The sequence below is a fragment of the Amblyomma maculatum genome, chromosome 2, assembly GCF_055883805.1.
Source record: "Amblyomma maculatum isolate TAMU_Amacu chromosome 2, ASM5588380v1, whole genome shotgun sequence".
Lineage (NCBI taxonomy): Eukaryota > Metazoa > Arthropoda > Arachnida > Ixodida > Ixodidae > Amblyomma > Amblyomma maculatum.
The window spans coordinates 216,958,616-216,973,802 of NC_139345.1; the positions used below are offsets into that span (position 1 = coordinate 216,958,616).

Below are 15,187 nucleotides of genomic sequence, written 5' to 3' on the forward strand. Positions count from 1 at the left end.
AAGTGGAGAGTGGGTTCATTATGCGAGTGGGTTGATTACATGACAAATAAAGTATCATTTTTCACGATTGCAAGTGGCGTCTCAAGCTGATTTCTGTATATCGTATTATTGATATATCGAACTATTCTGCAATCCACTTCGAGTTCGATATATCCGGGGTCAACTGTACTTGTTAATTCGAGCCCTGTTAATTCAGAACGGATAAGCACTGCCGGTGCAGTCCGAGCAAACGCCCATGAAAGGCTATGACTTCAGAGGGGTGCTATGGGTTATGCGGGATTTTTGTTTGTTTGTTTTTTCTTGCGAGTCGTCCACCCTTCCATCCATTGGCCGTCAACGCGGTCGGCCGCCGTCATGACGCCGGCTTTTAGCATCGTCCACTTCAAAAGGTGTTTGCTGCTATGGTGGTGGTGAAAATGTTTATTGATTCTTGAGTCTTATTACTGTCTATACTGATGGGTCGGCTCGATATCACGTTATGGTGGCTGGAAGATTGTGGCTCTCAGCAACTCTTTGAGCCCAGCCCACCAGCTCCTTTTGTGCAGCTGGATGCGAGCTGGACACCACGATCTCCCATCGTTCGCCCATGGCTGTAGACTGCGCCTGCCCCAATCACCTAAGGCATGATAAAGCGAACATACTGAAAACGAGGCTTGCACAACCGAACAAGCGCTGGCACTCTGCTAAGTTCGCTTCCCCCTTTGCTAGAGCCAATGACAAAAGAAAAACACATTGCTATGTTATCGCTGCACAGCATCTTGGTGCACTGCCTAAAAATGCATTGTGGACCGTGCCGGCGCGAAACGGAGGGATGTGCTAACGGCTGACGCTTTTTTTTTTTTCATATTCTTAGGCAAGCATTGCAGGTGAGTGGGTACATTATGTGAGTGGGTTCTTTACACGAGGAAATAAGGTAAATTTACCGTAATACAGATGGTTCTTGTCAAATTTTCGAGGCAATTTGATAATTTGAACATCGTATAATTCAAAATTTTTTTCCAGTCCCGTGAAGTTCGAATTAACGAGCTTTTACTGTGCAGTAAAAGCTCGTTAATTCAAACTTTATGGGACCGGGAAAAGAGTTCGAATTATCGAATGGCCTCAAAAAGACTGACAAGAACCATTTGTATTACAGTAAATGTACCATATTTAGTCACCTACCGAACTCGCTCGCATAATGAACCCACCCAGCCCCGATTTGTGCCTACGAATCTGAAAAAAAAGAAAAAAAAAAAATGAATAAAGGCGTGAGTGGTTGGTGCATCCCTCCGTTTCGCGCTGTCACGGTTCACTACACATTTCTTGGCAGTGCGCCAAGGTGCTGCGCAGCGATAACCTGCCGTTATCTTTCTTGGGGACGGGATCTGTGCAAGTGCTGTGCGCAAACTTTCACCTCTTCAACCTGTATATACCCATCATCATCACTTGCCAGTGTTCTGAAGATTGCCCACAGAGTTCCAGATACGTCCTGGAATAAAGACAATTGTTCCAGAGGTGGCTCAGAATATATTCAATATGAAAAACATGAAAAACAAGTGTGCAAAATACGCCAACCCATTTGCTACAGTACATGAAACCTCTGGTACACAAGACTTTAGTAATGTATGCCAGGTGTCAAGGCGCCACTCGAGAAGATCACTACAAGTCCCAACAGGGGAGAGGAAGAATTCTCTAGACTCAATGTGCCTGATTTCTGCATCTCCAAGGGCTGAAGAGAAAAATCAATAAACAAGTCCAATCTGTGACTGTTGTAGGGAAAAAAAATTAAATTAACTAGTCTTTGCAAAGCAAGGGGCTATGAAGAGTGAATGGGAGTGGCAACTGCCGAATCAGTTGGAAGAGTCAGGCTCATCACACGCTGACTGCCAGCTCCCAACATGCTCGCCTAGCTCATCGTGCGCTTTGTGCCACTCCGTTTTCGGTTTGCGAAGAGTAAGGCTTACACAAAACAAAATTTTTGACAGTCAGTGACAGAGATACCGTATTTACTCGCATAATGCTCGCACTCACGTATTGCTCGCATCCCCAACATTGGGTATCAAAAATTAGATTTTTTTTCCTCGCATAATCATCGCACTACCAAGATTACCACCACGTGAGTCATCTGCTAGTAGTAACAAGCGCCATCTTTGGAGCGCTACTGAACCTAGCTGGCCTCGTTGTGTGCACGCACTACCAGGCAGCGATAGCGTGTTCATCTTTTTTTTTTTTTCACCTCCATGATGCTCGTAGTCGTCGCCATTTTGCGAGGTGTCTCCGCGTCTCATTGTCATTGTGCCTTTGTTCCATCCGTGTTCCTTGCTTTGTTCCACCGTCTACCGTCTTCCTGGTGCCGCATCGCGATGGGGCGGTACGCAAGTTATACAGCTGCTTTTAAGCTGAAAGCTTTCGAGTATGCGCTACAAAATAGTAACCGCACTGCCAGCAGGCACTTCAGCGTCAACAAGTTCTGTGTAGTACACTCTGGAGACGGCGATTGATATGGACTCGGGTCAAGTCTCTGATCAAGAGTAGAACTGTATGGACTGCTGTGAGCATTGTACCACGAAACGCGGGGAGTGATGAGGCTGCGTGCGGCAAATAAAAGTGCTTTAGCAATTTGTGCGTTTGGCGACCCTGTACTTTTATAACAAGGATAAGTTCTGCTTGAAAGTAATGTTTTGGTTATATTTACAGTAGCTGGCTTAAGAATTCTGATTCACACTGGTTTAAATTTGCTTTTAGCACTCCAAAACATTCGTGCGGCAATTTTTCCCGCATAATTATCGCACCCCCCAACTTAGCATCAATTTTCCGCGAAAAAAAGTGCGAGTATTATGCGAGTAAATGCGGTACTATTTTGTCTGAAATAAATGTGTTGAGAGAAAGAAAATGTCTGTTAAAGAGTTAATTGAGAAAAACACAAATTCTAGCAGTAGGAATTTTTGTGTTGATCAAAGAATGAAAGCACCATTAGCTGTCGACAGTTCAGCTAACCTGTAATAAGTCGAACTTATTGCCCACCTCTGAAATTTCTAAAAACGTTGCATTCTGTATTATGGGGGCGCTACCCAATGCAAACATATTCTTACTTGGGCTCTGTTTGTAGTGCCACAAGCTCAACATTTGGGGGAGACTTTCAGGCTGTGCTTGAGTTGGCAGTTTGTGGAACTTAAGGTGGCAGCGGACATGTCATCAATATAGAGGCTCGTCTCACCATGGCTTCTGCCATAAATCCTGATGTGAAAAACGACTTCCTGCATATTACACCGAGGGCCACACAGGCTGCCACTTTTAATATGCTCCTAAGCTCACTACTGTTTCCTAACGGCCACAGTAACAGGCATGAGTTGCAGTGTATCCCTGCAAGCTACATCCATACAAGAAAAAGCTGCAGTCTTTCAACTCATTGAGAGTGCGTGAAATGGGTGCTACCAGATGTGATGCCCTCCTCTCAACTGGAAGTGCCCCACTTGCGTTCCCTCCCCAACTGCTTAAAATATCATGAAATTCTGTTCTCAGTGTGGGCAGTTTGCACAGGATCCTGCACTGCTTTTGCTGTCTCATCTCCGCTTGACCAACTTTCCATTCTCCATCAAATTTCCACTAGCAGCCCCCTCACTCCCATGCAAAGTGGCGCTTTTTCCCACTGGGAATGTGCATCTCAACTGTATACGTCTTGCTCCATTGCCACTGTGCACGTGGGAATGCAGAATAAAAAAAGCATGCAATGCATCCCTCTGCCTTCTTTTGTGCCATTGCAGCATGCCACAACATTTCAGCCATAAATATAAATTAGCACCACAGGGCGTGTATGAAGGCCGTGCGGACTCGGGCAGCCGAGCAGCTCGGTTTGCTTCAGCATTGGTTCAATGCCTGCTCAGAGCACTGGGAAAGGTTTTCCTGTTGGATACTGTTTGGACAGAAATTTTGGCAATCAAAGCAATAAATTTCCCTCAGTCACAATTTGGGCTAATTTGCTCAGAATGGGAGCCAAAAGCATTCTATGCCTAACAATACAAACTGCTCAGTACTGCTGTCTGATGGATCCTGCTCTTCAGTTGACTAAACTGAAATAAACAACAGGTTGGGAAATAACAGACCAGTTTGCCCTCTAGGCCAGTGGTTCTCAGCAATGGATGTGTCAGGGACTATCTTGTGCCACGGCCGCTCGATGGAAGCGCACTGGGTGCAGCCTGCTGCATCGCGCCACCGTCAATGGGAAAGCGCGTCCTTGGGGAGTTTACAGTTGCGTCCGCTATTTCTGGCGAGGGCGCCACTGTTCGGGGACACGTCGCCGCCGGGGTCGCCGGCTCTGAGCGCGCGGTTTGCTTCCTTATTGGACGCGTTCGCCTTGCATATGCGTGGTCAACGCACTTTGTTTTGTGCGCACGTGTGCAAGAACATTAACGTTGAGACGGGACGCGTTTGTTTTTTAAGACGAAAGCCGTTCTAGGCTCATGAAGTGAAAATCTGTGCGCAGAAGCTGTGCCTGTAATCTGTGTGTCGCATCTGTGCGCTGGTGTGTCAGTCGCAAAAAGCGGACATGCAAGGAGGGAAATTAAGAATGAAAATTATTGACGGTGATAGGTAATCAATAAAAGTTATAAATAAGCATTATAAATAAGCATTGATAGAGGTAATGACTAATATGCTATAGGTAATAATGATTCATAATGACTAAAGTGATTTGTAATGGCCAGTATGTCAAACTACGACATGTAATGACCACAACTAATTAGAAATGAGTAAAAATGCTTAGAGGTGTGTGGTAATGACTATAATACCTAGGCATGACTCATCATTACTGCTAATGACTACGAAATGACCAATATGTCAAACGACGACTTGTAATGGACCACTACTGATTCTAAATGAGTAACCTGCTTAGGTATGAGTGGTAAGGACTACAATGACTGGCCAGTGAACTAGGATTTTTAACGATGGGTGAAGTAGATGAACACGATGAGGTAGCACCAGAAGATTTTCTCGCAGGTTATGTTGCGAGGACATATAAAAAAATGTACGATTGTTTTTTTTTTTTTTTCATATAAGCATACAATTTGTTCTAAATTTTGCCGCTAGTCTGAGTGGCCTTACAAGCAAAGTAGCCTGTGCATACAACATTTGTTTATACTCTTTAGACTGTTTGAGCCGATGCGATAAACTGAAAAGCCCCGTTCTACAGAAAATCCGGCGCACGCTCTGTCGGCGGAAAGTCGGAAAAATATCTCTGGCAAGAGGCACTTTTGCTGGTGATATGGCCAGATACCTTTTGCTCAATGAGAGCACATGACATGTTCAATGTGGCAGGAGCTGCCAATCCAGAGAAAGTCAATAAGATGTAAGGGTGAAATGGGAATTGAAAGTGGGACCCGTAGATCCCAAGTCAGGCACACTATACTCCTATAGGGCACGCTCGTACAGCATCGGTAAAGAGGTGCTTTATATACTTATATGTAGGGTGCTATTTCATATAATGCGGTGGCTTAAGGCTGTAGTATAATGAAATGCGACAGAGGGAGTAATTAAGGGATACGGCGAATAAGCAGGTAGCAAAGTGCGGGTACGCTAACGAGGCTCCGCAAGGAGACTTAAGAACCCCAAGTTTTGTTTATCACTACCAAGTTGTTGCTTAATTTATGCGATATTTGGTAATGGTTTTGAGGCGGCATGTCAGTCGCGCAAGAGCCTGTTGTAGGAAATATGACTCAAATGGACCAGTTACAAGTTAATGAAAACCAAGGACAATGGAGACTTAAAGTACCCTGCAAAAGAAGAAATCAAGCTTTGTCAGCTTACGAGCACCTTCATTTACAGGATAATGAAGTTTGAACAGGTCCGGCGAAGTAGCAAGCTGAGTAAACTTTTGATTTCAGCATTGTTTTCGGCAATTTTCTTCCTTTTTTTTGTGTGGCCATTTAATAAGCTTACTCGGCTGCTCACTGAATCTTCTGCAGTTGCGCTCTGAAACGTGAACATTCTTGTGATGGCAGGTAAGAATTAGTTTCACAACAGGAAAACTCGATGCGCGTTCTTCCACTGAAAATTACAAACCATCAAAATTATATGGGTTTGCGAGCAGCCAATAAAAATAGTAATAAAAACTTTCGGCGCATATACGTAGCACCTTGAGACAGACCGGCACTATGAAGCGCGCTTACTTTTACTGGTCATGCAAAATGCGGGCCGCCATGACGGATAGCGTTCTGGCGTACAAAGTTTAAGGTCTCTAACTAAGTCGAATATACCAGGTTATCATCTAGATTTTACCTAATAAACACCTTCATATTTTCACCGTAACATTTGTCAGAATGAGATAGAAAGGTTGGGTACCTGTCGCATTTTCACAGAGGTTGCTCACAGTAGGAATTTTTTTTTATTGGATAGCGCTAGCAGTTTCGAACAGGTTGACATCAATTCGTGTATAAAAGCTGTATGCAGGAATGAGTAAACGGTATGAAAATGACATACGGAATTCGCGACATAGTGATTTAAGTGGTTATGAATTAGGCTACCATGGCAGCTGAACAGCTTCGAATTGTTCACAGCCGGGTGACATTTTCATTTGATAAACAACTTGATCCGAATGCAAGATCACGGTAACGCGAGCACTCCAATCGAGTGGCCTTGAACCATCATCGCATAAGTTTTTCGGGGTACACTCTAGTATACATCCTTGCCGAGCAAGCGCTAAATGCTGACATGCTCACACTAAGACATGACAGTATATACAAATTCGTGTTGCCAAATTGTATGAAGCGGAGCTCTTATATCCTTAAAATAACAGGCTCCTACCAACGCCGACGCCTCACTCAAAGCGCAGCCACGCGCAGCTCTCCGCGCGCGGCAGTGCGTGGCTGTCCCCGAGTGGTGGCGCCGCGGCGGCGGCGACGGGAAGTAGGCGCCTCCCGCCGGTTTCGGGCGACGCAGCAGGCTGCACCTAGTGCGCTTCCATCGAGCGGCCGTGCTTGTGCAGACTGCTGCTGCAGTTCTGGGAGCAGGTTGTGCAACTGGGGCAAGACTAAGCAGGCCTCTAAGAAACAAACCAGACGGCCTGCACAGGATGTGGGGAAGAAGCGAGACGCTTTGCATTGCAGCCCCGTACAGTGCAGCCAGAGCTCTCACCGATGCTGGCATGGCCGAATTGTCTGAAACGCTCACTGCCATGTGCACACCTCGCATTTTTTTCGCTTTAAGAAACTACAGCCATCTCTAAAACAGTGTCTACCCAGGCCAGATATTTCTATTCCGTGTGTGGGTACGAATTTTGCCGACCCATAAAGCTACTTCCCAAACCCTCTGGGTTCACTGCTCCAGGTAATATTAGGTAATACAGTCCTCTTAAATATATTAAAATATGTTAAATACAGCTCTAGGTAATATTAAGATTAAATTCTATGGTCGCACCACTCACCAGGATAGATCAAGCATGCTTCACGTCAAAAGCATAAAATCATCATAAAGGTTCAACCACCTTATCACACAATAACATTTAATTAAAATATTTATATACTTGATTCAACCAGGACCTTAACAAAGACTGTAGAATAGGAGATAAAGCAAAAACTGCATGACATCAAATAATGTGGGTCAAGCATGTGAAGTACAACTCCAAACTGTTGGCATCACTGTTGTTGCCGTCAGCTGAGCACCGCATCATTGGAGGATCTTAAGAACTTTGGATCAAGCGATATTTGTCAGCAAACTTATTTAGCGACCTGTAGTACACTAAGCAATTTGTGCCAGCCATCTGGAGTGTGTTGTAACATGTATGCTTTCGACGCATTGCATATTTAAAGAATTTTTGGGGGCTGCACTAATCCATCACAATATGTGTGGCTGCATAAAAGGAAAAAGTGGAATAAGGGCCCCACTGTAACCAGAAAAATTTCAAGAAATAGTGGTCCCGTGTAAGAGGTGCATCCTGTCAAAACTGCGTGAATAAAACAAATATAACTCAGCCTCACCAATGTGTCGCTCCAGGGCATGAGGCAGGGGCACAGGCAGGTACATGAACGGCTCGTAGGTCACCGACACGTGGCCACACTCCGCACACACCACCTGCACCCAAGCATCTCCACTTAAATCCACACAATCTAACCTATGAAACCAACTGACCAAGAGACAAGCAAGGAGTTTCCAAGGGGCGCCTCATGCTACTGGTAATTGGAGAGTACTTTGTAGCAATTGGTGCATAAGAGGCAGTTCACAAGTTGGTTCATAAGAGGCAAGCACTGCAACGAACAGGTGTGACAGAAAGAGCGAAAAATCAACCCGTTGTGTTAGTGCAAATGTTGTCATTCTTTCTTCTTTGCACTGACTCATCATCACCAGCTCTCTGCAGGGTGAAGGCCCCTCCCATATTCCTCCAATTAACCCGGTCCTATGCCACCTGCGTCCACTTAACCCCTGCAAACTTCTTAACCTCATCTACTCACCTAACTTTCTGCCGTCCCCTGCAATGCTTGCCTTCCCTTGGAATCCAGTCGGTTACAGTAACCCAGTGACTACCGGTTATCTTCCTTTCAGATTACATGCCCTACCCATGCCATTTCTTCGTGATTTCGACCAGGATGTCATTAAATCAAGTTTGTTCCCTGACACACTCTGTTTGCTCCTAATCTCTTCACATTACACCTTCCGTTCCATTTCTTAAATTCAAGTTCAACCATGTCATTGCCACTGCACTGCTTGTCTCTTCACAGAGAATCCCTCTGAAGCATGTAGCTTTTAGTTTCCAAACCTGCTTTGTCAACAAACACTTTATTTATTGAAGCATCTATATGCACTCACCAGGGGCTGGAACAATTACGAGGGACTTTAGTGACTAAAGTAGTCAAAGGCGAAAGCCTGAGTGCCGCATTCTGCTAATCAACTGCCACTAATTAGTACTTAATTAATTAAATTCACAATTAAGCATTTGTTAATTAATTAGGCACTAATTAGGTATTGATTAATTAGCTATCAATAACCTGTTAATTAACCATTAATTGGTAATTTAATAACTGCTCATTGATGGGCATATGGCCATATAAGGCACGCATTCACGCATACTGTGGTGGCGCTCTGTAATTGGTTGAGATCTCTGTGATGTCATCCCGCCTCGGCCAATCAGAGCCACAGGAAAAGCAGGACACATTTTTTCCACGACAGCATGAGCCATTAAAGACTTTCGCCTTAATATGTTTGACGTAGCTTGGGCGCCGAGGAAAACAGCATGTAAAATAATCCCCTTCATGCCTTGTCGTGGCGGAGGGGTTTGTGAAACTCGAAGTCGTGAGCTCTGCTGTGTAGGGCCACCCAAGATAGACAGGTCACGGCAGAGAGTTCTGACAAAATGTGATTCACTAGAGAAGGTAATGGCAACCCACTCCAGTATTTCCTGCCAAGAAAACCCTATGGCCAGTAACAATAGCATTAATGATATGGCGCCGGAAGATGAGCCCCCAGGTTGGAAGGCGTCCCACATGTTACTGGGGATGAACAAAGGGCGATTCCTAGTAGCTCTAGGACGAATGAAGCGGGTGGGCTAAAGCCAAAAGGACGCTCAGTTGTGGATGTGTCGGGAAGCGACCGGAAAGTCCGATGTTGCAAGGAGGTATATCACGTAGCAACATGGAATGTAAGATCTATGATGCAAGGTAAACTGGATGTCGTCAAGCGAGAAATGGACAGATTGAACATTGATATCTTGGGTATTAGCGAGCTCAAGTGGACCGGAACGGGAGAATTTAACTCTGGCGACCATTATGTCTTTTATTGTGGGCACGAATCCAAGAGAAGGAATGGGGTCGCTCTCATAGTAAACAGAAAAATGGGCAAAGCAGTGCTAGGGTACAACCCCAAAAACAACCGAATGATTTCACTTCGGATCCAAGGTCACCCTTTCAACATAACAGTTATCCAAGTCTATGCACCAACCACTACTTCTGAAGAAGCTGACGTTGAGAGATTTTATGCGGACCTGCAATGCCTTTTAGACCGCACTCCATCATCAGACGTCGTTTTTTTCATAGGAGACTGGAATGCTAAGGTCAGGAATGAAGAAATATCCGGAATTACAGGCAAGTTCAGTCTTGGTGAGCCAAATGAAGCTGGGCAGAGGCTAGTAGAGTTCTGTCAAGAAAACAACCTGACCATAGCGAATACTCATTTTCAACAGCCCAAGAGCGCCTGTACACATGGACTTCACCGGACGGTCTGTACAGGAATCAGATCGATTATATTCTTTGCCGGCAGAGATGGAGAAGCACTATACAAGCAGTAAAAACAAAGCCTGGGGCCGATTGTGGCACCGATCATCAGCTTCTTGTTGCCAAAATTAAGCTTCGATTGAGGAAAAGCAGGAAAACTAGAAGGCCTTTCAGGTATGATCTGGATCAAATTCCCTCAGAATATGCTGTGGAAGTGAGGAATCGATTTCAAGAATTAGATCTAGAAGACAGAGAGCCTGAAGAGATGTGAACTGATCTTCGCGATATAATACAAGTTGCTACTAAGGTAGTTCCAAAGCAAAAGAAATGCAAGAAAGAAAAGTGGTTATCTGAAGAGGCTTTGCAAATAGCTGAAGAAAGGAGGATGGCAAAAGTTAAGGGGGAAAGAGAAAGATACAAGGTTCTCAATGCGGATTTTCAGAAAATAGCAAGGAGAGATAAGAATGCCTTCCTGAACCTACAGTGCCAAGCAGTTGAGGGCAACAGCCAATTAAGGAACGCAAGAGTTCTGTATAAGACAATCAAAGATATCAAAGGAAGCTTCTGTGCTAAGCTGGCCGTGATAAAGGACAAACGAGGCAAGGACCTCACTGAAGCCTCAGAGATAAAGGAGAGGTGGCAGGAATACACAGAGGAACTGTACAAGGAGGACCCGGATGTGCAAACTCAACATAAGACGGTTGTGATTACTGACCTCAAGCCGGGCATCCTGAAGAGTAAAGTTGAATGGGCCTTAACCAGCCCTGCTAAGAACAAAGCTAGCGGAATTGATGTCATTCCAGCTGAGTTGATTCAAAACCTCAACCATGACGCTGTTAACATTCTGTATACATTATGTCAGAAGATTTGGACAACCCTGCAGTGGCCACAGGATTGGAGGAGGTCAGTTTACATCCCCATTCCAAAGAAAGGCAGTGCTAAAGATTGTTCCAACTACCGCACAATCGCGCTCATTTCGCATGCTAGCAAGGTGATGTTGAAAATCCTCCAAGGTAGGCTGCAGCAGTATGTGGATCGGGAGCTTCCGGACGTGCAAGCCGGGTTTCACAAGGGCAGGGGAACTAGAGACCAAATTGCCAACCTTTGCTGGACCTTGGAAAAAGCAAGAGTTCCAGAAACCCATCTACTTCTGCTTTATTGATTATGCGAAAGCGTTTGACTGTGTAGATCACAGCAGATTGTGGCAAGCTCTCCAAGAGATGGGAGTTCCAATTCACCTCATCTGTCTCCTCAGGAACCTGTATGAAGGGCAAGAGGCCACAGTCAGAACTGGGCATGGTCTTACTGATTGGTTTCTGATTGAGAAAGGAGTGAGGCAAGGCTGCATACTGTCGCCCTGCCTATTTAACCTATATGCAGAGCGCATCATGAGGAAGGCCGGTCTGGACGAGTCTTCAGCTGAAGTGAAGATTGCTGGAAAACGTATCAACAACCTTAGGTATGCGGATGATACCACTTTAATGGTAGAAAGTGAAGTGGAACTCAAAAGACTTCTGATGCGCGTACAAGAAGAGAGTGAGAAGTTTGGGCTTAAACTGAACATTAAAAAGATAAAGATCATGGCGTCTTGCCCTATCAAGGCCTGAAGCATCAAGGGACAAGAAGTAGAAGCTGTGCCAGATTTTCTCTTCTTGGGCTCCAAGATTACTCCGGAAGGAGACTGCAGCCATGAAATTAGGAGACGCCTGCTTCTGGGAAAGAGAGCCATGGTTAGCCTTGACCGCCTAGTAAAGAGCAGAGACATTATTCTGTCAACCAAGATCCGTATAACTCGTGCTATGGTCTTTCCAGTTGTGATGTATGGATGCGAGAGTTGGACTGTGAAGAAGGCTGACCGCCGAAGAATTGACGCGTTTGAATTGTGGTGCTGGCGGAGACTCTTGAGAGTTCCTTGGACTGCCAGAAGATCAAATCAGTCGATATTATCGACCATAAGCCCTGACTGCTCATTGGAGGGTCAAATTCTAAAGTTAAAGCTCAGATACTTTGGTCATTTGATGAGAAGAGAGGAGTCGCTGGAGAAAGATTTGATGTTGGGAAAGGTTGAGGGTCGCCGGAAAAGGGGTAGGCAGCGAACGCGATGGTTAGATGGCATCCTCGAGGTGCTGCAGATGAAGTTATGAGATGTTAGGAGGATAGTGAGAGACCGGAAGGCGTGGCTTGACATGGTCTATAGGGTCATGAAGAGTCGGACACGACTGAACGACTGAACTGAACTGAAAATAATAACGCTCAATAATGCAAACAATTCTATAAAGATATACAAGAACAGCATGCGCTAAAAATGGCAACGTAAATGAACAGTTGAAATTAAAAAGAAATGCGTGGAAACCATGCATGAAAAATTCTACTGTTATCAAATATGCAAATAAGGTATTACTACATGACTCCTGCTTTATTATTTAATGCCTGGTCAGCCTTACAGTTGCAAACAAATTATGCTAATGATGAGTGAACACGTTTCTTTGCTGTACCTCTGTTACAGAGAATTCAGCTCGCCACAAGAAAGGGGACACCACGGGCGCTTGTGTGTGTTTGTGCTGCACTGAATTCCCTGTAATTATGTGTAACAACCAACTAGCTCAGCAGTTAACTCCCTCTGTTTTTTCCAAAGCTGTGTTTTGTGAGAAAACTAGCAGTGCACGAATATTCCAAATTTCAAATATGAATTGAATAAGTTTGTTATTCGGTTCGTATACATATTCGAATATCTGATATTTGAAATTTCCAAATATTCAAAAATTTTTAAATTCATCACAAATTTTTATCTTCTCAGCGATGCTTCACTGCACCTAAAACGCGACAGGGGCGTTTTGTGAAGAGGACCCTTCCCGACGATGTGTTCATCTCACTGCACGCTCCTCCACAATGCTTGAGCACGTGGACTATGCCCATGAAGTATTCTCAAAACACAACAGGGCCCTTTTGTGAACAGCCTGTTTCTAACAGTGTGCTCAAAGTGAAGAACATGACCAAACAGAGAAAAAATTCGTTCTTATTTCAGTTTCGGTTCAAATGCAGACAACCATCATGCATCTATTCATCAGATATAAACGCTGTGACGTAAACAGTTTACAGCAGTTTTTTTCAGGCCCATTCAATAATGTGAACTTTGGGCTAATTCGGAGATTATTTCTGGCCTCTTTAAAGGCCCACTGTCCACCCTCCGGTCGAAAATATTTTCTTCCCCGGTGACTGTGAGACTTCGCCCCTAGAACGCAAGGCCGCAAAATGTTTTTGAAAAGAGTAATTAATAACGCAGTTACAGCCACCGCAATCACCCGATTCTATCATGCCTCTCTCCTTCCGTTCCCTCGCAAAGGTTTTTCACTCTCCTGCCCGAGGTCGTCTAGCCTCTGCAATACAAATTCCCCTTCCTCCTCCGCGTTTGGCGGGAGGTGGGGTGTGGCTCTCCGCGAGCGCGAAAAAAAAAAAACGGTCAAAGGAGCGCGCGCCGCTGGATTGTCTGGTCGTGGCGAGGGAAAAGCGTGCTGCGAGCGGTAGACACCCATCCTTCTCCTGTCAGTCAGCGAGACGGACCAATGGACATTGTTCCCGATACGTACGTCATTGCTGTGGCTCGTCGGGCCAGCGCAGGAAACGGGGAAGCTGGCTTCCCGGAGGAGAGCATGAGTGAGCTTTGAATTGTATTTTCGATGCTTTGCGGCACGCGTGTCACTGTAGCATTTTGCACAGACTATCTCCGGTACCTGATCGAAACACTGGACTCCTTTGCTTAAAAGGGCCTTCCCTGGACAGTGGCCCTTTCAGGCCAAATTAATGAGAGTTTACTGCATTCAGTACTGATATAACTTCTCCATCAAGTTTCATGGAGTTCCTTTGGTTTGTTGCTTTGTTTTCACAGTCATTTCACCTGACACCACCATGAAGCACCGCCACAGACCGATGATAATAAAAACGCGACATGGCATAAGCAGTGCAAGTGTTGTGCGTGTGCAGTCGAACACTGTGTGCTACCTGAGTCTTTCTTTGGAGTGTAGCTGTTCACGGCGTCTGCCGCCAAAGCACGTCTCAACAAACCCTGAACATAATACTCTTAACAAGTGGCGATGAGGAAAAAAGTCAGTCGAGCAATTCAAGCTCATATTTGACCGTGCTCCGCCCACTTTTGCGCACCTGATTTAAGTTCTACTACGTTTGTCAATGCGCAAGAATTTCGCCGTGCCAATGTTCGGCAGCCTCGAAGCGTTCAATGGAGGTGACAGGGATGAGTGGCCCTGCTGCGTAGAGCGCCGTAATGCGTTCTTCATCCCAAATGACATTACAGAAGAGAAAAAAAAAGTGAGTCTTCATTAGCTGCTGCGGACAAAAAGCGTATGCTCTCTTAGGGAACCTCGTTAAGCCCGCCCAGCCACAGGACAAAACCTTGCTAGAAGTTCTTACTATTCTAGTGACATTACTGCCCCAAGCCATCTACGGTTGTGCAGCGTTTCAGGTCCAACACGTGTGTTCGCATGGAGGGCGAGTCTGTCATTAATTTTGTGGCATCGCTCAAAAGCCTCTCCGAGCATTGCAACTTGGGAACTGAGCTTAGCAACATGATGAGGGGCCGCATTGTGTGCAGCATCAATGACACAGCCGTGCAGACGAGACTGCTTGAGAAAGCAGACCTTACATTTGAAGGTGCCGTAAAAACTGCACTTGCAATGGAAGCCGCACAGAAAGATGCTGGCAAGATAGCGAGCTCAAGCAAAAATGCGCTTTCCACACATCAAGTCGTGGCATCAAAGGGACATGTCACTTGCTACCGCTGCGGGGACACACATCTCGCGACTGCCTGCAAGCACATCAGCAGTACGTGCATCTACTGTGGAAAGCAGGGACACATCGCTCGAGTGTGCAACTCGAAGAAAAAGCCCGCTTCATTGCAGAAGGTAAAGTTCACAAAGTCGCATGCCTTCGGCTCACAAAACTTTGCATGGAAAGCATCAAGTCAACACTGTTGACAGTGGCATTTCCGCCGACGCATT

The 15,187-nt window shown here is 45.3% G+C and overlaps 1 protein-coding gene across 5 annotated transcripts in view; it reads right to left on the bottom strand.

The window, feature by feature from the left end:
- Positions 1 to 15,187, bottom strand: part of LOC146201292 (ubiquitin carboxyl-terminal hydrolase 4-like) — a 158,412-nt gene that overhangs the window by 85,957 nt on the left and 57,268 nt on the right. For all 5 annotated transcript variants that reach the window (XM_084595751.1, XM_084595749.1, XM_084595748.1 and 2 more), the window contains exon 8: positions 7,950 to 8,043. In XM_084595751.1, coding sequence (XP_084451877.1) covers positions 7,950 to 8,043 — 94 coding nt within the window. The remainder of the gene's footprint in view (positions 1 to 7,949; positions 8,044 to 15,187) is intronic.